Raw genomic sequence first — 22,932 nt, 5'->3', positions numbered from 1 at the left:
GTTACAAGTCATTCCCCAATTGATAAATGGTCAAAGGATATGAATAGAAAGTTTTCAAATGAAGAAATTAAAGCTCTCTCTCTCTCTCTCTCTCTCTCTCTCTCTCTCTCTCTCTCTCTCTCTCTCTCTTTCCTCTCTCTCTCTCTCTCTCTCTAATATATATAAAACCATAGGAAAATATGCTCCAAATCACTATTGATTAGAGAAGTGCAAATTAAAACACCTACGAGGTATCACCTCACATCTATCAAATTGACTAAGATGACAAAAAGGGAAAATGATCAGTGTTGGAGAGGTTATGGGAGGATTGGAACTTTAATGCATTGCTGTTGGAGAGCAATATGGAACTATGCCCAAAGAGCAATAAAACTGTTCCTTTTGACCCAACAATTCCAATTCTATGTTTATATCCAGAAGAAATCATTAAAAAATGGGAAAAGTCCCACATTCTAAAATATGCATAGCAATTCTTTTTATAGTGGCAAACAATTGGAAATTGAAGGCATGCCCATTAATTGGGGAAGAGTTAAACAAGTTATGGTATATGAATATTATGGACTATTTTGTTCTCTAAGAAATCATAAATAATTGGACTCTAGAGAAGCATGGAATGAGTTATAGGATCTGATGCTGAGTGAAGGGCTTAGAACCAATAGAACAATGTACACATTAACCACAATATTGTGAGATGAGCAAACTTGATGGAAGCAGCTACTCTCAGCAGTTCAGAGAGATAGGACAACCCTATTAGTCTGATCATGGACAACATTATCTCCATCCAGAGAAAAAAACAAACAAAAAATTAAAACAAAAGAAAATCATTCAGAATCTGATGAACACTACATTCACTTTTTTTTGATAGGCAACTACATTTTAAAAAATTTATTTAGTTAGTTTTCATTCATATGCACATGTATATTTTTAAGTTACAAATTTCTTCTCACTCTCCCCTCAGCAGTGAATAGCCAGGTTAGCATTGTACATAGATACTTTTGATAAACATGTTTAAAGATTAGTAATTTTCAAAATGATTAATTATGATTAAGAGATAATTTTTATAAACTGTTCATTAAATTCTGAAGGGTTGGTTTTGTTTTGTTTTTCTTCCTCTGGATGGGGATAACATTTTCAATAGCTGGTGTAACATGGTTGTCCTAGTTCTCTGAACTTCTGAGAGGTACATTCACTTTTTAAAAAATATCTCAGGTCTTTCTTTCCATTAATCCTTATTTCTCATACTGAAAATGACTGGTCTGCACACATTTGGCATAAAAAAACCCCAAAAAGCTCTCTAATACTGGTTAAGAATGGTGGATCAGTGGTGGATCTACTCAGTAGAGTAGATATGCAATATACAATATGAAAAAATTATAATAATCTTGTGTTTGATAAATATAAAGATTTAAGCTTTGGGGATAAGAATTCACTATTTTGTTAATAAATTGTTGGAAAAGGGGCGACTAGGTGGTGTAGTGGATAAAGCACTGGCCCTGGAGTCAGGAGTACCTGGGTTCAAATCCAGTCTCAGACACTTAATTACCTAGCTGTGTGGTCTTGGGCAAGTCACCTAACCCCATTTGCCTTGCAAAAAATCCTGAAAGGAAGAAAGAAAGAAAGAAAGAAAGAAAGAAAGAAAGAAAGAAAGAAAGAAAGAAAGAAAGAAAGGAAGGAAGGAAGGAAGGAAGGAAGGAAGGAAGGAAGGAAGGAAGGAAGGAAGGAAGGAAGATAAAGAAAGAAGAAAGAAGGAAAGAAAGAAAGAAAGAAAGAAAGAAAGAAATAGATTATTGGAAAAGCTGGAAAGCAGACTAATAGAATAATATCTGATATCATTTATCAAGATAAGGTCAAAATGGATACATTACCCAGACATAAAAGAAAATATCATAATTAGAAGTCCCTGGAACATATTGCTTATTAATATATGAATAGGAGAAGAATTTATAAACAATAGAGAGCACTGTGAGATATAAAATGGAAAATTTTACATGAAATTAAAAAGGTTTTGAATGAATAAAACTAATGAAGACAAAATTAGAAGGAAAGCAAAAAATGTTTTTTAAAACAATTTCTCAGATAAAGGCCTCATATCTCATCTATCAAGAGGATTTTGTCAAATATAGAATGTGAATCATTCCTCCATTGACAAATTGTCAAAAGATATGAACAGATAATTTTCAGGAGAAGAAATCAAACCTATACACACACACAAACATATATATATATATATATATGTATATATGAATTTATATAGGAATATAAAATGCTCAAATTATTATTGATTCAAGAAATATGAATTAAAATAATGTTGAGCTATCATCTCATACTTTTCAGATTTGCTAAAATGATAGGGGGGAAAAGGAAAAGTGTGTTGGAGATAATATGGAGAAATTAGGACATGATATAATAGTGATGAAACTGAATTGGTACTACCATTTTGGAGAGCAATCAGGAATTATGCTCAAAGAATTATAAAACTGTACATATCCTTTGACCCACTAATAACACTATTAATAGACCTTTTACCATGGTGACTAGGGGAAAAAAACAAGAATCTCTATGTTCTAAAATATTTATAACAGTTCTCTTTTTGGTGAAAAAAAAAAAAACCCTTGAAATTGAAGATTTGTCCAATAATTGAGGAATAGAGGAATAGCTAACTAATTTGTGGATTGATTGTGATGGAAAACTATTGTAGTATAAGAAATGATGAGTAGGTTGATTTTAAAAAAAACATAGAAAGACTTGCATGAAATAATGAAAAGTGAAATGAGCAGAACCAAGAGAATGTTGTATATAGTAACAGCAATATCATTTGAAGTACAACTGTGAATGACTAAACTATTCTGAGCAAGAAGAATATTCAAATCAACCAGAAACAAACTATGAAGGGAGATGCTATCCACCTCCAAGAAATATATAATATATGGAAGTATGTATTGTCTGGTTTCCATAGAAGAAAATGTTACAAGAACCCAGAAGCAAACAATCCAAATATGATGGAGCTACAGTCAGGATAACACCAAATTTAGCAACTTCTACATTAAGGGCTCATAGGACTTGGAAGATGATATTCTGGAAGACAAAAGAACTTCGATTACAATCACAAATCAACTACCCAGCAAAATTGAATATACTCTTTTAGGGGGAAAGATGGACATTCAATTTAATAGGGGGATTTTCAAACTTTCCTGATGAAAAGACCAGAGCTGAATAGAAAATCTGATCTTCAAGTACAGGATTCAGGTGAAGTATAAAGAGAGTGGATAGGAAGGACAAATCATTAGGAACTTAATGATGTTGAATTATCTATATTCCTGAATGAAAAGATGATACTGATAACTCATAGGAGCTTTCACATTTATTAGGGCAGTTAGAAGGAGCATATATAGATAATGCACAGGATGGAGTTGAATTGGAAGGCATAAGATATTTAAAAAGATGGAATTAATGGGGGAGAAAGGAATGTACTGGAGGGAAAGGGAAATGAGAAGTAGAATGGGCTAGGGTGGTTTATGTAAAGGAGTCAAGAAAAAGCTTTTGCTATGGAGTAGAAGAGGAAGGTAAAGGGGGATGAGTGAACATTACTCTCTTTGGAAGTGACTCAGTGAAGGAATACCCTCAGTGGGGTATAGAAATCTATCTTATCTTAGAAGAAAATAGGAGAGGAAAGGAATGGGAGAAAGGTGACAGGAGAAGGACAGGGGAGGGATAGGTGAAAGGAGAGAGGGAACATTGTGGGAGAGCATAGTCAAATGAAACACTTTTGAAGAGTGATAGGGTGAAAGGAGAGAGGGAATAGAATAAATCAGTGTGTGGGGAATAGGATGGAGGGAAATACAGTTAGCTATAGCAATTGGGGAAAATGATGAAACAATTTCTCTGATGGACTTATGATAAAGAATGCTATCTGGGGGCAGCTAGGTGGTGCAGTGGATAGAGCACCGGCCCTGGAGTCAGGAGTACCTGAGTTCAAATCTGACCTCAGACACTTAAGAATTACCTAGCTGTGTGGCCTTGGGCAAGACACTTAACCCCATTTACCTTGCAAAAAACCTAAAAAAAAAAAAAAGAATGCTATCCATCCCCTCCTCCAAAGAGTATGTCAGACTACCCTCAATGAATGCAGTTCACTGGATCTAGAAGTCTGACATCACACTGAAATGACAGAATTAGGACATTATTACTGAAACACTTATCAGTAAGTTTGGAAAAGATATGGAACATGAACTGAGCCAAGTCAGAAAAATGAAAGTTAAAGTTTCCATATTAAATAGTATTTGGATAGGACCTTGAATCACCAATGTATTTCCAGCTTAGTGACACCTAGTCTCAATAAGAAAAGAAAAAGTTATGGAAATGGGAGACATTTTGTGGGACTAAAAATAGGCAAATGTCCTAAATAAATGTGTAAGAGGGAATAGAGCAAGGGCGGCTAGGTGGTGCAGTGGATAAAGCACTGGCCCTGGAGTCAGGAGTGGCTGGGTTCAAATCTGGTCTCAGACACTTAATAATTACCTAGCTGTGTGGCCTTGGGCAAGCCACTTAACCCCATTTGCCTTGCAAAAAAAAAAAACCTAAAAAAAAAAAGGAGGGAATAGAGCTGTTTCCTTTGACCTCAAGGGACAGACCACAGAGCAATGGGTACAATTACAGAAAGACAGATGAGTCCATAAAAGGAGTTATTTCCTAATAAAAGGAGCTATTCTGGGGGACTTTAGAAGGTTTTGAGATCTCCATCACTTGGAACCTTTAAGTGGGAGCTGGAAGATAATTCATTGGGATTTTTTTTTTTATTTTTTGTAAGGCTATGGAGTTAAGTGACTTACTCAAGGGTACATAACTAGGTAAAATATTAGGGTCTGAGGTCACATTTGACCTCAGGTCTTCCTGACTCCGGGACTAGTACTTTATCCCCTGTGCCACCTAGATGCCCCTCATTGAGAAAATTGTAAAGAGGCTTCTTGCTTAAGCATGGAATTATACCTTTCCAGTTTCCAGCTTTGAGAAGTTGGGAAACAATCTTCACAACTAGGAGTCTGATAAAGATCTGATTTCTACACTATAATGAGAACTGCATCAAATTTATAAGGTTACAAGTCATTCCCCAATTGATAAATGGTCAAAGGATATGAATAGAAAGTTTTCAAATGAAGAAATTAAAGCTCTCTCTCTCTCTCTCTCTCTCTCTCTCTCTCTCTCTCTAATATATATAAAACCATAGGAAAATATGCTCCAAATCACTATTGATTAGAGAAGTGCAAATTAAAACACACCTACGAGGTATCACCTCACATCTATCAAATTGACTAAGATGACAAAAAGGGAAAATGATCAGTGTTGGAGAGGTTATGGGAGGATTGGACTTTAATGCATTGCTGTTGGAGAGCAATATGGAACTATGCCCAAAGAGCAATAAAACTGTTCCTTTTGACCCAACAATTCCAATTCTATGTTTATATCCAGAAGAAATCATTAAAAAATGGGAAAAGTCCCACATTCTAAAATATGCATAGCAATTCTTTTTATAGTGGCAAACAATTGGAAATTGAAGGCATGCCCATTAATTGGGGAAGAGTTAAACAAGTTATGGTATATGAATATTATGGACTATTTTGTTCTCTAAGAAATCATAAATAATTGGACTCTAGAGAAGCATGGAATGAGTTATAGGATCTGATGCTGAGTGAAGGGCTTAGAACCAATAGAACAATGTACACATTAACCACAATATTGTGAGATGAGCAAACTTGATGGAAGCAGCTACTCTCAGCAGTTCAGAGAGATAGGACAACCCTATTAGTCTGATCATGGACAACATTATCTCCATCCAGAGGAAAAAACAAACAAAAAATTAAAACAAAAGAAAATCATTCAGAATCTGATGAACACTACATTCACTTTTTTTTGATAGGCAACTACATTTTAAAAATTTATTTAGTTAGTTTTCATTCATATGCACATGTATATTTTTAAGTTACAAATTTCTTCTCACTCTCCCCTCAGCAGTGAATAGCCAGGTTAGCATTGTACATAGATACTTTTGATAAACATGTTTAAAGATTAGTAATTTTCAAAATGATTAATTATGATTAAGAGATAATTTTTATAAACTGTTCATTAAATTCTGAAGGGTTGGTTTTGTTTTGTTTTTCTTCCTCTGGATGGGGATAACATTTTCAATAGCTGGTGTAACATGGTTGTCCTAGTTCTCTGAACTTCTGAGAGGTACATTCACTTTTTAAAAAATATCTCAGGTCTTTCTTTCCATTAATCCTTATTTCTCATACTGAAAATGACTGGTCTGCACACATTTGGCATAAAAAAAAACCCCAAAAAGCTCTCTAATACTGGTTAAGAATGGTGGATCAGTGGTGGATCTACTCAGTAGAGTAGATATGCAATATACAATATGAAAAAATTATAATAATCTTGTGTTTGATAAATATAAAGATTTAAGCTTTGGGGATAAGAATTCACTATTTTGTTAATAAATTGTTGGAAAAGGGGCGACTAGGTGGTGTAGTGGATAAAGCACTGGCCCTGGAGTCAGGAGTACCTGGGTTCAAATCCAGTCTCAGACACTTAATTACCTAGCTGTGTGGCCTTGGGCAAGTCACCTAACCCCCATTTGCCTTGCAAAAAATCCTGAAAGGAAGAAAGAAAGAAAGAAAGAAAGAAAGAAAGAAAGAAAGAAAGAAAGAAAGAAAGGAAGGAAGGAAGGAAGGAAGGAAGGAAGGAAGGAAGGAAGGAAGGAAGGAAGGAAGGAAGGAAGATAAAGAAAGAAGAAAGAAGGAAAGAAAGAAAGAAAGAAAGAAATAGATTATTGGAAAAGCTGGAAAGCAGACTAATAGAATAATATCTGATATCATTTATCAAGATAAGGTCAAAATGGATACATTACCCAGACATAAAAGAAAATATCATAATTAGAAGTCCCTGGAACATATTGCTTATTAATATATGAATAGGAGAAGAATTTATAAACAATAGAGAGCACTGTGAGATATAAAATGGAAAATTTTACATGAAATTAAAAAGGTTTTGAATGAATAAAACTGGAGTTCATCTTCAGAGGATTATGCTGAAGAAAAAAAAATCTCTCTGACTCCAAAGATTAATTTCAAATGGCTACCTTCTCAAAAAGAATTCAGAGAGGTAATCAAAAAGATTTTAAAAATCAAATAAGAGAGACTGAGGAAAAAAACTATAAAATTAAATAAGAACGATTCAAGAAGAAAAAAAACATGAAAATTATGAGAAGAAAATAAGCCAACTGGAAAAGGAAATCTAGAATCTTAAGGAAGAAAATGACTCTCTCTTTTCAAAGTTTTTGCAAGGCAAATGGGGTTAGGTGGCTTGCCCAAGGCCACACATATTAAGTGTTAAGTGTGGGAGGTCACATTTGAACTCAGTTACTCCTGACTCCAGGGTGGGTGTTCTATGGACTGCACCACCTAGCCACCCCAAGAAAATAACTCTTAAAATTATTATTGAGCAAGAGGAAGCCAGTGAGCTATGAGGTAAAAATAAAATAAAATAAAACTTAGACAAGCTATATCAATATATTATATATAAATACATATTATAAATATATAATTATATAATAATGTAATAATGATAACAAAAATACAAGAGAAGGTGAAACACAAGAAAAACAAGAGACTGAAGTACAGATCAAGAAGAGTAAACAGAATAATCAGATTACCTGAAAGCATGAGCAAAAAAAAAGGATCTTTATATAATAATACAAGAAATAATTAAAGAAAATTATCCTGAACTATTAGAATAGGGGGGGATAAAAATAGAAAAAAAATTACCAGTCATAACCTGGAAGGGAGGAAAACTGACAGGAATTTCATAGCTAAATTCCAAAGTCCCCAGTTAAGGAGAAAAACATTAAGAGCAACAAGAAAGAAAACAATTCAAATAGGGCAAAAGCACAATTAGAACTACACAAGACCCAGGAGTGGCTACTTTAAAAAGTCACAGGTCTTGGAACACAACATATTGAAGAGAAAAAGAACTTGGGTTGTGGCCAAAAATAGCATACCCTGCAACATTAAGCATAATCCTGAATGGAAAAAAAAAAAGGATAATGAATTGCCAGACTTTCAGGATTTTGTTGCAAAAAAGATTTGAACTTAATCGAAAAATCTGACATACAAGAATCAAAAGAAATATAAAGTAAACGTTAAATACTAAATTACACAGGACCCAATAAAGCAGATTGTTTACCATCTCCAGGTGGAAATGTAAACCATGTGTACAAGATAGTTAATAGTAAATAGACAGTTAGAAGAGAAGATGGGGTAGAGCTGAATAGCATACTTAAAAGGAAAATGATCTAGGAACGGATTTTTTAAAAAGAGTTGCCATCTTATACAAATAAGATGTGAGAAGAATTGATGCAGAGGAATTATATGGGTAACAAAAGCTGGTAGTTTTAGAAACCTACTTTTATCCGGAAGAGGTTAAAGAGGGAACAATAGGGGCAGCTAGGTGTGCAGTGGATAGAGAGAGCACTGGCCCTTGAGTAAGAGGACTTGAGATCAAATACAGCCTCAGGCATTTAATAATTACCTAGTAGTGTGATCCTGGTAAGGCACTTAAACACCAGCCCCCCACCCCAACCAATGTGTTGCAAAAAAAAAAAAAATAAATAAAGAGGGTATAATACTTTCATACATACGTATATACTATGTAGATACATACAGTCATACACACGTGCAAGACTATAAAAAGTCTAAATTCAGAAAGAAATAGAAGGAGATAGGGAGTTGAAATGAGTTAAAGGGTAAGGGAATAGATAAAGAGGGTATAAAGAAGGGTGTGTAAATTAATGGGGAAGGGGGTATAGAAGAGTGTGTACCAGAGGGATTTCTTGAAGGGTGGCTGATTAAGGAAGGTGAGATAATGAATAGAAGTTAAGAGGGGTTGTTGCTTTTAAGAAATGTTATAAAAATGAGAGATATACACAAACCAAATCTATATATATATGAGTATGTATATATGTGTATCTATAGATCTCTATGTATATATATATACATATATATATATGTTTATACATGGGTACATATGTGTGAGTATGTAAATAAGTTTAAGTATATATGTATATATATGTCTTTCTCTATATGTGTGTAAATACATATATTCATGCTTAAGAAGGAAAGCTTATAGTAGTAACTACAGCAATCTACTGCTTGACAAACCCAAAAATATTAGTTTCTGGGATAAGAACTCACTATTTGATAAAAATTGTTGGAAAAACTGGAAAATAATATGGGGAAAAACTAGGCAAAGACAAACATCTCACACCCTCTAGCAAAACAAATTCAAAATGGGTACAGAATTTAGACATAGAGGGCAAAATCATAGATAAATTAATAGACTAAGAAATACTCTATTTAGCAGAGCTATGAAAAGGGGACAAATTTATGACAAATAAGAGAGTACACTAAAAACTGCAAAATGAATTATTTTGAGTATATTAAATTAAAAAGATTTTGCACTAATAAAATCAATACTGCCAAAATTAGAAGAAAAGCAGAAAGTTGGGAAACAATCTTCACAACTAGGAGTCTGATAAAGATCTGATTTCTACACTATAATGAGAACTGCATCAAATTTATAAGGTTACAAGTCATTCCCCAATTGATAAATGGTCAAAGGATATGAATAGAAAGTTTTCAAATGAAGAAATTAAAGCTCTCTCTCTCTCTCTCTCTCTCTCTCTCTCTCTCTCTCTAATATATATAAAACCATAGGAAAATATGCTCCAAATCACTATTGATTAGAGAAGTGCAAATTAAAACACACCTACGAGGTATCACCTCACATCTATCAAATTGACTAAGATGACAAAAAGGGAAAATGATCAGTGTTGGAGAGGTTATGGGAGGATTGGAACTTTAATGCATTGCTGTTGGAGAGCAATATGGAACTATGCCCAAAGAGCAATAAAACTGTTCCTTTTGACCCAACAATTCCAATTCTATGTTTATATCCAGAAGAAATCATTAAAAAATGGGAAAAGTCCCACATTCTAAAATATGCATAGCAATTCTTTTTATAGTGGCAAACAATTGGAAATTGAAGGCATGCCCATTAATTGGGGAAGAGTTAAACAAGTTATGGTATATGAATATTATGGACTATTTTGTTCTCTAAGAAATCATAAATAATTGGACTCTAGAGAAGCATGGAATGAGTTATAGGATCTGATGCTGAGTGAAGGGCTTAGAACCAATAGAACAATGTACACATTAACCACAATATTGTGAGATGAGCAAACTTGATGGAAGCAGCTACTCTCAGCAGTTCAGAGAGATAGGACAACCCTATTAGTCTGATCATGGACAACATTATCTCCATCCAGAGGAAAAAACAAACAAAAAATTAAAACAAAAGAAAATCATTCAGAATCTGATGAACACTACATTCACTTTTTTTTGATAGGCAACTACATTTTAAAAATTTATTTAGTTAGTTTTCATTCATATGCACATGTATATTTTTAAGTTACAAATTTCTTCTCACTCTCCCCTCAGCAGTGAATAGCCAGGTTAGCATTGTACATAGATACTTTTGATAAACATGTTTAAAGATTAGTAATTTTCAAAATGATTAATTATGATTAAGAGATAATTTTTATAAACTGTTCATTAAATTCTGAAGGGTTGGTTTTGTTTTGTTTTTCTTCCTCTGGATGGGGATAACATTTTCAATAGCTGGTGTAACATGGTTGTCCTAGTTCTCTGAACTTCTGAGAGGTACATTCACTTTTTAAAAAATATCTCAGGTCTTTCTTTCCATTAATCCTTATTTCTCATACTGAAAATGACTGGTCTGCACACATTTGGCATAAAAAAACCCCAAAAAGCTCTCTAATACTGGTTAAGAATGGTGGATCAGTGGTGGATCTACTCAGTAGAGTAGATATGCAATATACAATATGAAAAAATTATAATAATCTTGTGTTTGATAAATATAAAGATTTAAGCTTTGGGGATAAGAATTCACTATTTTGTTAATAAATTGTTGGAAAAGGGGCGACTAGGTGGTGTAGTGGATAAAGCACTGGCCCTGGAGTCAGGAGTACCTGGGTTCAAATCCAGTCTCAGACACTTAATTACCTAGCTGTGTGGCCTTGGGCAAGTCACCTAACCCCATTTGCCTTGCAAAAAATCCTGAAAAAGGAAGAAAGAAAGAAAGAAAGAAAGAAAGAAAGAAAGAAAGAAAGAAAGAAAGAAAGGAAGGAAGGAAGGAAGGAAGGAAGGAAGGAAGGAAGGAAGGAAGGAAGGAAGGAAGGAAGGAAGATAAAGAAAGAAGAAAGAAGGAAAGAAAGAAAGAAAGAAAGAAATAGATTATTGGAAAAGCTGGAAAGCAGACTAATAGAATAATATCTGATATCATTTATCAAGATAAGGTCAAAATGGATACATTACCCAGACATAAAAGAAAATATCATAATTAGAAGTCCCTGGAACATATTGCTTATTAATATATGAATAGGAGAAGAATTTATAAACAATAGAGAGCACTGTGAGATATAAAATGGAAAATTTTACATGAAATTAAAAAGGTTTTGAATGAATAAAACTAATGAAGACAAAATTAGAAGGAAAGCAAAAAATGTTTTTTTTAAAACAATTTCTCAGATAAAGGCCTCATATCTCATCTATCAAGAGGATTTTGTCAAATATAGAATGTGAATCATTCCTCCATTGACAAATTGTCAAAAGATATGAACAGATAATTTTCAGGAGAAGAAATCAAACCTATACACACACACAAACATATATATATATATATGTGTATATATATATATATATATATATATATATATATATATAGGAATATAAAATGCTCAAATTATTATTGATTCAAGAAATATGAATTAAAATAATGTTGAGCTATCATCTCATACTTTTCAGATTTGCTAAAATGATAGGGGGGAAAAGGAAAAGTGTGTTGGAGATAATATGGAGAAATTAGGACATGATATAATAGTGATGAAACAGAATTGGTACTACCATTTTGGAGAGCAATCAGGAATTATGCTCAAAGAATTATAAAACTGTACATATCCTTTGACCCACTAATAACACTATTAATAGACCTTTTCCCATGGTGACTAGGGGAAAAAAACAAGAATCTCTATGTTCTAAAATATTTATAACAGTTCTCTTTTTGGTGAAAAAAAAAACCCTTGAAATTGAAGATTTGTCCAATAATTGAGGAATAGAGGAATAGCTAACTAATTTGTGGATTGATTGTGATGGAAAACTATTGTAGTATAAGAAATGATGAGTAGGTTGATTTTAAAAAAAACATAGAAAGACTTGCATGAAATAATGAAAAGTGAAATGAGCAGAACCAAGAGAATGTTGTATATAGTAACAGCAATATCATTTGAAGTACAACTGTGAATGACTAAACTATTCTGAGCAAGAAGAATATTCAAATCAACCAGAAACAAACTATGAAGGGAGATGCTATCCACCTCCAAGAAATATATAATATATGGAAGTATGTATTGTCTGGTTTCCATAGAAGAAAATGTTACAAGAACCCAGAAGCAAACAATCCAAATATGATGGAGCTACAGTCAGGATAACACCAAATTTAGCAACTTCTACATTAAGGGCTCATAGGACTTGGAAGATGATATTCTGGAAGACAAAAGAACTTCGATTACAATCACAAATCAACTACCCAGCAAAATTGAATATACTCTTTTAGGGGGAAAGATGGACATTCAATTTAATAGGGGATTTTCAAACTTTCCTGATGAAAAGACCAGAGCTGAATAGAAAATCTGATCTTCAAGTACAGGATTCAGGTGAAGTATAAAGAGAGTGGATAGGAAGGACAAATCATTAGGAACTTAATGATGTTGAATTATCTATATTCCTGAATGAAAAGATGATACTGATAACTCATAGGAGCTTTCACATTTATTAGGGCAGTTAGAAGGAGCATATATAGATAATGCACAGGATGGAGTTGAATTGGAAGGCATAAGATATTTAAAAAGATGGAATTAATGGGGGAGAAAGGAATGTACTGGAGGGAAAGGGAAATGAGAAGTAGAATGGGCTAGGGTGGTTTATGTAAAGGAGTCAAGAAAAAGCTTTTGCTATGGAGTAGAAGAGGAAGGTAAAGGGGGATGAGTGAACATTACTCTCTTTGGAAGTGACTCAGTGAAGGAATACCCTCAGTGGGGTATAGAAATCTATCTTATGTTAGAAGAAAATAGGAGAGGAAAGGAATGGGAGAAAGGTGACAGGAGAAGGACAGGGGAGGGATAGGTGAAAGGAGAGAGGGAACATTGTGGGAGAGCATAGTCAAATGAAACACTTTTGAAGAGTGATAGGGTGAAAGGAGAGAGGGAATAGAATAAATCAGTGTGTGGGGAATAGGATGGAGGGAAATACAGTTAGCTATAGCAATTGGGGAAAATGATGAAACAATTTCTCTGATGGACTTATGATAAAGAATGCTATCTGGGGGCAGCTAGGTGGTGCAGTGGATAGAGCACCGGCCCTGGAGTCAGGAGTACCTGAGTTCAAATCTGGCCTCAGACACTTAAGAATTACCTAGCTGTGTGGCCTTGGGCAAGACACTTAACCCCATTTACCTTGCAAAAAACCTAAAAAAAAAAAGAATGCTATCCATCCCCTCCTCCAAAGAGTATGTCAGACTACCCTCAATGAATGCAGTTCACTGGATCTAGAAGTCTGACATCACACTGAAATGAAAGAATTAGGACATTATTACTGAAACACTTATCAGTAAGTTTGGAAAAGATATGGAACATGAACTGAGCCAAGTCAGAAAAATGAAAGTTAAAGTTTCCATATTAAATAGTATTTGGATAGGACCTTGAATCACCAATGTATTTCCAGCTTAGTGACACCTAGTCTCAATAAGAAAAGAAAAAGTTATGGAAATGGGAGACATTTTGTGGGACTAAAAATAGGCAAATGTCCTAAATAAATGTGTAAGAGGGAATAGAGCAAGGGCGGCTAGGTGGTGCAGTGGATAAAGCACTGGCCCTGGAGTCAGGAGTGGCTGGGTTCAAATCTGGTCTCAGACACTTAATAATTACCTAGCTGTGTGGCCTTGGGCAAGCCACTTAACCCCATTTGCCTTGCAAAAAAAAACCTAAAAAAAAAAGGAGGGAATAGAGCTGTTTCCTTTGACCTCAAGGGACAGACCACAGAGCAATGGGTACAATTACAGAAAGACAGATGAGTCCATAAAAGGAGTTATTTCCTAATAAAAGGAGCTATTCTGGGGGACTTTAGAAGGTTTTGAGATCTCCATCACTTGGAACCTTTAAGTGGGAGCTGGAAGATAATTCATTGGGATTTTTTTTTTTATTTTTTGTAAGGCTATGGAGTTAAGTGACTTACTCAAGGGTACATAACTAGGTAAATATAGGGTCTGAGGTCACATTTGACCTCAGGTCTTCCTGACTCCGGGACTAGTACTTTATCCCCTGTGCCACCTAGATGCCCCTCATTGAGAAAATTGTAAAGAGGCTTCTTGCTTAAGCATGGAATTATACCTTTCCAGTTTCCAGCTTTGAGATTCTGTGATTCAAACATGATTATTAGAAAGTGCTGTTTGTGTGTATATATGCGTGTATGCCAATCAATCTCCAGTCTTTCAGCACTATCCTCCAACCACCATTCTTTACACCCACAGGTAAAATTTGGCAATGCAAAGTGAAGAATTTCAGGACACTGAGTGTGATATACCAAAGACACCACTATAACTTACCACAGCATCCCGATAACACAATTGGGAAGAAGCATTTTGAGCCCTTCCAGTGAATATTATATGCTCAGTTATAGAGTCCAAGCCAGCTGGAATACTATATTTAGCATTTTCTGATGTGCAGAGAATAGAGAGCAAATATTTTAATTTTGCTTCATTTCTGTCAACACAGCTTCTAATTTGTTTTAAAAACGAATTTATTTCAAAGCAAAATGTTCGTTCATATATGTTGTGCTTTTCACAATCTGGTTTTTAAAATTTCATTTCTTTGATTGTGAAGACATAAATGATAATGATAAAAATTCCCATTCTTAGTATAGTTCCTTCAACAAGTTTTTTTTTGAGAGGTGAAAAGAGGAGGAGGAGGAGGAGGAGGAGGAATGGCTCTATTGCCAAAAAAAAGCAAAAAAAATCCTTTATTTTTTTATATCTCCTTACTCAGTTTTTTTTCATAAAAGTGAGAACATATCTCTTTATTGAGCAATGAAAGAAATGTTGATACATAAAATGAAAAATATAGATTTTGTAGGAAGGAACCCAGAATCTGACCTGGCCATATCCTTCTTAAAATTAATAACATCTTCTATTGTCTTGTCAGTCATTGTCAAAGGTAAGCAACCTCTTGGTGGCTTAGAAAAAAAAAAAAACAATCCTCTGGTGTTATTCTCCAAGCACATGTTTAATTCAGGATTCAATCCTACCAGCAGATTCACCTCAATAGAGTGATGCTGCATTCAAGTTTCTTCTAGAAATGTTTTGTTTCAAGGAGAGCTCAATCCCTTTCCATGAGGAGTTGGATTCCTTAATATTCCTTTTGGGCAATGGATTTTTAAACTTTTGTTTTGTTGGAAGCTAATTGAGGATGTGGACGGCTCCACCTAATGATTAGATTTTGTAAAGTCCAAAATGCTTCCAATTATCTCAAAGGTTGTTAAGCAATAGGAGAAACCATCTGGTCTGGTGGAAAGAATATTGGCCTTGGAATCAAGTCTCCAGGTTCTGAAAATTATTATCTGTGCAATCTTAGGTAACTTGCAACCTCTTTTAGACTCAGGTTCCTCATCTGTAAAACAATCTTAGGATCCCTTCACAGGATTATTGTGAAATGCTTTATCTTAAATGTGAACTTTTCCTAAAATTCCTTGAAACATAATTAATTTTCATTTAATATAATTCAGAAAACACGTATCAATCAAGAAGCATTTGTTAAATATTTAATAAGTATTTAGCATAGTAATAAGTGCCTGGCACTTCTAGTAAGCAGGGAGGCAAAAATTCCTGGCCATGAGGAGTTTATATTCTGTTGAAGGTGTCATATACCACTTCAGGGGAGAGAAAAGGAATATCCACTACTCAATAGCCAGCATGATAGTTTAAAAAATTTAAGAATCACTGGTGTATTTTTTTTAACTGGTGTGCTTTGCTTTTCACAATGAAGTATGTTGTTGAAAAGCTATATGGAATTTTTGAAAATTGATTGATATTTTAAACATACTAGCTTTCAAGAACTTAAGGTTGGGACAGTTAGGTGGTGCAATGGATAGAACACTGGCCCTGGAGTCAGGAGTACCTGAGCTCAGATCTGATCTCAGACACTTAATAATTACCTGACTGTGTAAATAAAATAAATAAAATTTAAAAAGAACTTAAAGTCAATTCCATTTTAAAAAGAAACTTTGAAGTAGAACTTTAAGCACAATCTAATCTTCAAGGACACCTAAATATGCCTTCAAGCAAAAGCATCATCAGAAACTAAGCCATATTTTTCCTTCAAGGAAGAATCTTTACAATCTATACTATATGAAGATGTAATATAGTATAACAACATAGCATGATATATAAATTATTGATCACAAATCTACAAGCCATTATTTAATATAATCATTAGTATCTATAATCCAACAAGATACAATTTTATAATTGTGAGTTTTATGAAATTTTCTTGGCCTTTCTGAATGAGGAGTTATTTGAGGATTCTGAAAAAGTAGCTAATGAGAAATTCTGTATTATCTAATATTACTATCCATAATTTAGGTAGGTGAGAATAAAAGTTTTCATTCAATCTATAAATTTCAATTTCATTCATTCGTATTATAGATTCACTCCAGGCTCAGGTGAAGAGATGGCCTTTCTCTTTGCTAAGCCCAATCACTCTACATAAACTCTTGCTGCCATCCTCTCCTGACTTCTCCAGGAAATTGCTCCTTCTATTTTCTTCACTTTCTCTTTTACCTTGAATTCTTTTCTTTTTCCTGATTCTTCCTTTGTTGCTGACATGCCCAGGTTTCCCCATCTTTTAAAATAAATATTTACTTCATGTACAGTTCGATAAAACAAGATAAATTTACGAGACACTTCATCTATATACAAAAGAACTTTCCACTAGGATTATAAAGCAATTTTTTAGGATATATAATCATATTCCTATATAGTTTATGTACCTATCTACTTAGACTAGATAAACCAACTTACATTTTTCAAAATGCTTGAATGTATATATCAAATTTGTTCAGATCATATATGATAGTACTATGAGACAACCTTGCTTATTTAAGCAAGTTTTCTAAATTCTTTTGATTTATGATTATTTATGTTTGACATATGTAGCCAAATAAATCAATTCAAAATTCAAAAAAGTAGAAAATTTTATTTTCCCCTATACAATGATCATTTACCTTAATAAAACCTTATGCAGCTTTCCCCCAATAAATATAATTCAGTTTAATATAACAGTAAATAGTATATATATATATATATATATATATATATATATATATATATATATATACTTGCTTAATTGAATTGAATTATATATCTACTGTGGAGATGGTACTGGCTTTGATCTTGGGAGGAAATCAAGTTTAACTAAAATCAGGCCCATGCCCTCATGGAACTAGCTGTCTAGTAGGAAATATGAATCAAAGAAGCAAAGTGGTAAAGGATCTTTCTGATTTTACCTGTTTCTCACAGTAATCTCATCTGTATCCCTGAAAAGTGATCATATCTGATGGCAGTGTTCAAATGAATTTGTTTCGAGGAAAGAGTAGTTACCAGATAATATAGGTAAATAATCAAATAGGGATCAACAAGGAAGTGTTTTATATACCTAATGAAGACTACTGCTAAAAACTAATGCATTGCCCGGTCTAGGTGGGGGTGGAGGAGGAGGAGGGAGCTTAACCCAAATCCCAGCTCCCAGAGGAGAAAAAAAAGATTTCATCTGTGTCCCTAGGCCCAGCCTCCAGCTCCCCCAACCCTCTTCTGGCCTCGCTGCCCCTGCCTGCTCGGCCTCTGCAGCCCCCACTGGACATCAAGCATTTCCTGACCTTCCACTTCAGTGGTGCAGCCCCACTCAGACTTTTCCCCAACTTCAGCCCGATGGACCCAGTCCAGAAAGCAGTAATCAGTCACATGTTTGGAGTCCCCTCCCCTATAAAGAAGAAGCTGTTTATCTCCTGTAACATCTGCCACTTGAGGTTCAACTCTTCGAACCAGGCTGAAGCCCATTACAAAGGTCACAAACATGCCAGAAAGGTCAAGGCTGTGGAGGCTGCCAAGAGTAAGCAGAGGACTTATTCTCCAGCCCAGGATAGAGTCACTGGTCCACCCACCACCCCACCTGATAGCAGAACTGGAGAACTCCCAAACAAGGCTTCCTTAGCACCCTCCCCTGGATCCCCTTTAGTTCTGCTGAAGACTTTGGATTCCACTCCAAGGGAGTCAGCTGGCCTGGACCTCTCTGATGCCTCTTCTTCGTCCTCTTCCCCTTCCTGTACCCCTTCATCCCCAGGGCCAGGGGCTGAAATGCCTACTACTAGAATTGGGGCAGGGGCAGGAAGCAATGTGGGTATGGACAACCCGAATGAGAAGGGCCCCCTCTACTGCCCTACCCGTAAGGTCACTGTCAACTCAGCTTCACAGCTCCAGGCCAAACACAGGAGCCAAACACAAGTGGATGGTGGATGGTCATTGAGGAGCTCCTCGAAGGGGACGGGGCCGAATTATGCCTCGGGGAGGGGCCAGGCACAAGGCTAAGCAAGGGGCCAGGCACAAGGCTAAGCATGTGGCAGGGACCCCAGGGAACAAACTGGGGCCAAGCCCTTCTTTCCACTGTGCCCTCTATCAGTTCCATGTCAACTCTGAAACCCAACTCAAGCAGCACGAGTAGCCGAAGACACAAAGACAGGCTGGCAGGGAAGCCCCTGAAGGCTAAGGTCAGTCAGCATAGCAAGCTACAGAAACATGGGGTGCTGGCTGTGAGTATCCTCAAGTCTAAACTGGCCTTGCAGAAGCAACTTAGCAAGACCCTGGCAGCCCGATTCCTGCCCAGCCCCCTCCCAGCAGCTGCGGTATGCACTCTTCCAGGACCCTTGGCTCTCCGGCCAGCCCCAGCTCCCACTACCACTCTTTCCCCAGCTCCGATGTTGGGACCTGCCCTGTTTCAATCACCAGCGGCAGCTGTCTGCCCGGCTACTGGGCCCATTGTCTTTGCTCCTTACTGATTCTCCCTGGTGGAGGCTCAAGCTGACTCCCCAGTAGTTCCACTTCCTTTCTCCTCCAGTTCACCCTTGCCATAGGGCAATATCTCTGATGGAGGTGGGGGAAGACGAAGCCCACCTTTGGAGTCAGCATCTTCTTCTCCATAAGAGTTAGATGAGATGGCCTCCAAGGTCTCTTCCAACTCTAAATCTGATCTATGCCTAATATTTTCAGTTCATACAAGGTAACTAACCCCTGCCACTGTGGGGGGCAAAGAACCAAGTCTATCTATCAATCATCCATTCCCTAACTATCTGGTGCCATACTTGGAGCTGGCCCTGGAGTCAGGAGTATCTGGGTTCAAATCTGTTCTCAGACACTTAATAATTACCTAGCTGTGTGGCCTTGCACAAACCACTTAACCCCATTTGCCTTGCAAAAAAAAAATACACCTAAAAAAGAACATATGTATAATATGAAAGGTTAAGTGCTGAAAAGACCTGAAATAAAAGAAAAACATAACTGTGGCCTGAAATTCCTTCTTTAAAAATATTGTGCAATGCAAAACCTAATGTCCTTCATGGTTTAGGTTAAGGAAGGATAACAAAGTAGTGCAGTGGTAAGAACACTATTTCTTGAGGGAAAGGATTGAAATTTAGACTATATTTCTGAGGTTAATGAATGTGTGACTTGGGAAAAGTCATCCCTCAAGATGGATATGGAGTAGATTTTTTGAGATTCTCTCCAGATCTGGAGTTTTTGAGCACATGAATGACATGATCAGATCTATGCAGAAGAAAGCTGAATATGCCAGAGACAGGAAGGATAAGTTGAAAAGGGTTGAGAATAAAGACAAGGAAATTATTTGCAAAATGACAAGTGGAATAGGGTGAATGAGGTTCTATTCTGGGAAGGTGGCAGAGAGAATACAAAGGAGATGGGTGAATGTGAAAGCTATTGGACAGTTTGAATCAAGGCCATTGGTAACTGACTAGAAAGAATAAGAGGGGAAGAATCAAAGACAATCCCAACGTCATGAAGATGGGAACATTAGAGTTGGGGTGGTTTGTGGTGTCATTGATAAAAATAATAAATGACACTACAAACCAGGAAATGTGGGTCTTGGGACAAGTATAACAAATTTAATTTAGGACTCATTCATTTGGAACTTCCAGTGGAACATTGGGGTGGAGATGTGCTATATGCCAACAAAAGGGTATCTGGTGTTTTGGAGAGAGAAGGCTTAGGCAAGAAGAAGAATAAATAGGATGTGAATATGATGACTAGATACAATAGATGTCAGAGTTCTCAAATGCATCTTTACCTTCAAGTTTTACATACTATACTTTCCTATTTAGAAATATGACAGATGGAAAGAGTAAGCTATATTATCTTCTCTCTCCTCTCCCTCTGTCTCTGTCTCTCTCTTCTGTCTGTCTGTCTCTGTCTGTCTGTCAGTAAGGGATCAGTTAATAACAAGTAGCTGTTCATTTTGATTTGGTAAAGCTGTTAAAGTCTTCTATAGGGAAAGAGGCGTTCCTTTCTGCAGTTTCTGAAACCAAGTTCCATACTACCTTCCAGTGTTTCTTGGGGTTTCCTTATTTAAGAAGCCATTTCAAATACGGATGTTTCTGATGAAAACACACCTTGTAACTAGGTTTTCAAATATAGTATTTTTTCATAAATGCTGTATTATCCTTGGGAAATTTTCTTTTTCTGTTAAAAAATTTCTCACTCAAAAAAAGTCAATGAGGTTCTGTCATTGCTCCCTAAAATTAGTTAAAAAAAAGCTGTTTCAGTGCTCAGCTTATGTTTTCCCTTTATTTTATGTCTCCTTTTAAAAATTCAGCCAACTTTTTATCTCATATATATTTTTCTAGATTGCAAACATTTGGACACCAATATTTTTATTATTAAAAAATAATGAGAAGACTGTCATCTATATCACATTTTATATTTGAAAACTATTTCATAACTCAGTATGGTTCTTCACTGCCACAGTCCACAGAAGGATGTTGGCAATACAGATCCTTTTTTATGATTACTGAGTGTCTCTATTCTCAGTCTAATGAAGAAACTAAAAAAAAGTTTCCTTCTCTCTCCCTCCCTCCCTCCGTTCTTTTATTTATCTCAAACACTCTCATACTTCAACCATCACCTCTATGTGTGGTGACCACCCATAAGATTCTTGACTGTCTCCTCTCCTGAGACCTGGACTTCTATTTTCTGCCGAATACTAGTTATTTCCATTTAGATTTCAGCCAATTCAGTTCAAACCCAATATGTTTCAAAGCTCACTCATCTTTTCTCCAAAATCTGTTCATCAATCAATCAACAAGCATTTGTTAAGAACTTATTATGTGTTGGATACTACATTAAGCAGTAAGGGTACAAAGAAAAAGTGAAACAGTTCCTACCAAGGATGGACTTACATTCTAAGAGAAGATGACATACAAATAATGTAAGTTATTATACATATATATATATATATATACATGGGATGTGATATATATGCATATATACACATATATTTATGTATATATACACACACACATACACATACATATAAACAAGAAACAGGAAAAGAAGGCACTTCTAAGTGGTGGGGGAAGGAAATTGGAAAGGAGTCCTGCAGAAGGTAGCATTTGAATAGTATCTTGAAGGAAGGCAAAGATTCTTAGAAACAGAGGCAAAGAGAAGGGGAAATAATTCTAAGAATAGGAGACAGCCAGCATAAAGGCACAGAGATGAGAGATGGAGTATTCTATATGAGGAACAGCAAGTTGACCAGTATGGTTGGATTGTAGAATGTGTGGATGGGGAATAATGTGTGGAAAGATAGGGAAGGATCATGTTTTGAAAATTTTTAAATGGTGAACCAGAGATCATATTTTATCCTAGAAGTAATAGGGAATAATTAGAGTTTATTGGTTAGGGAGATATAATTAGATCTGAACCTTAGGGATGTCACTTTAATGGCTGTTGGGAAGAAAAATTGAGGCAGGGAGAACACTTAGGAAGCTACCACAATCATACAGGAGAGAAGTGATATCCAGAGCAGGCATGGTGTCCATGTGAATGGCAAGAAAAGAGCAACATGAAAAATATTGGAAGGAAGAAATGACAATGTTTAAATACTTTCTCCATCTCTTTAAATATCACCAGAAATTTATATATTTACTCACAATGAATTCTTAGTGGACAAGTTGGTAAATTAGCAGAATTCTGGACTTGGAGAAAGGTAGACTTGAATTAAAATCCAACCTCAAACGCATGTTAGCTATATGTTCCTGAGTTCATTACTCAATTTTAATTTCCTTATTTGTAAAATCAAAAGGTTAGTCACAAAGTAGTCTATTATCTCTTCAAATTCTAAATCTATCACCATACAATCCTAAATTTCTTTCTTTCCTTTGTTCATCATTCACTAAGATTTGTTCATCTTTAACTCCACACCTCTGTTTATCTTTACTAGCTACCTTTTATCAGAGATGAAATTCTTCCAACTGATCTCCTTGTCTATATTCATCTCTAAAACACAGTCTACACACTATCCTACCCATTTTTCAGGATCCTAGTCCATGAAATCTCTTTCATCAAGCCTTCCATGTTCTTCCCAACTTTCATAATCACTCTGTATCCTTCTTACTAAGTTTTTTAATCAATCTT

The 22,932-nt window shown here is 35.5% G+C and overlaps 1 protein-coding gene across 1 annotated transcript in view; it reads left to right on the top strand.

Moving 5' to 3' along the window:
• LOC141489280 (zinc finger protein 385C-like) overlaps positions 1-19,286 on the top strand; it is a 33,546-nt gene extending 14,260 nt beyond the window's left edge. Inside the window, 3 exon segments of the mRNA XM_074190009.1 lie at positions 17,977-18,713; positions 18,715-18,945; positions 18,947-19,286. Coding sequence (XP_074046110.1) covers positions 17,977-18,713; positions 18,715-18,945; positions 18,947-19,286 — 1,308 coding nt within the window.
• Positions 19,287-22,932: the final 3,646 nt, after the last annotated feature.

The sequence above is a fragment of the Macrotis lagotis genome, chromosome 5, assembly GCF_037893015.1.
Source record: "Macrotis lagotis isolate mMagLag1 chromosome 5, bilby.v1.9.chrom.fasta, whole genome shotgun sequence".
Classification (NCBI taxonomy): Eukaryota; Metazoa; Chordata; class Mammalia; order Peramelemorphia; family Peramelidae; genus Macrotis; species Macrotis lagotis.
This window is presented reverse-complemented; position numbering and strand designations above follow the sequence as displayed.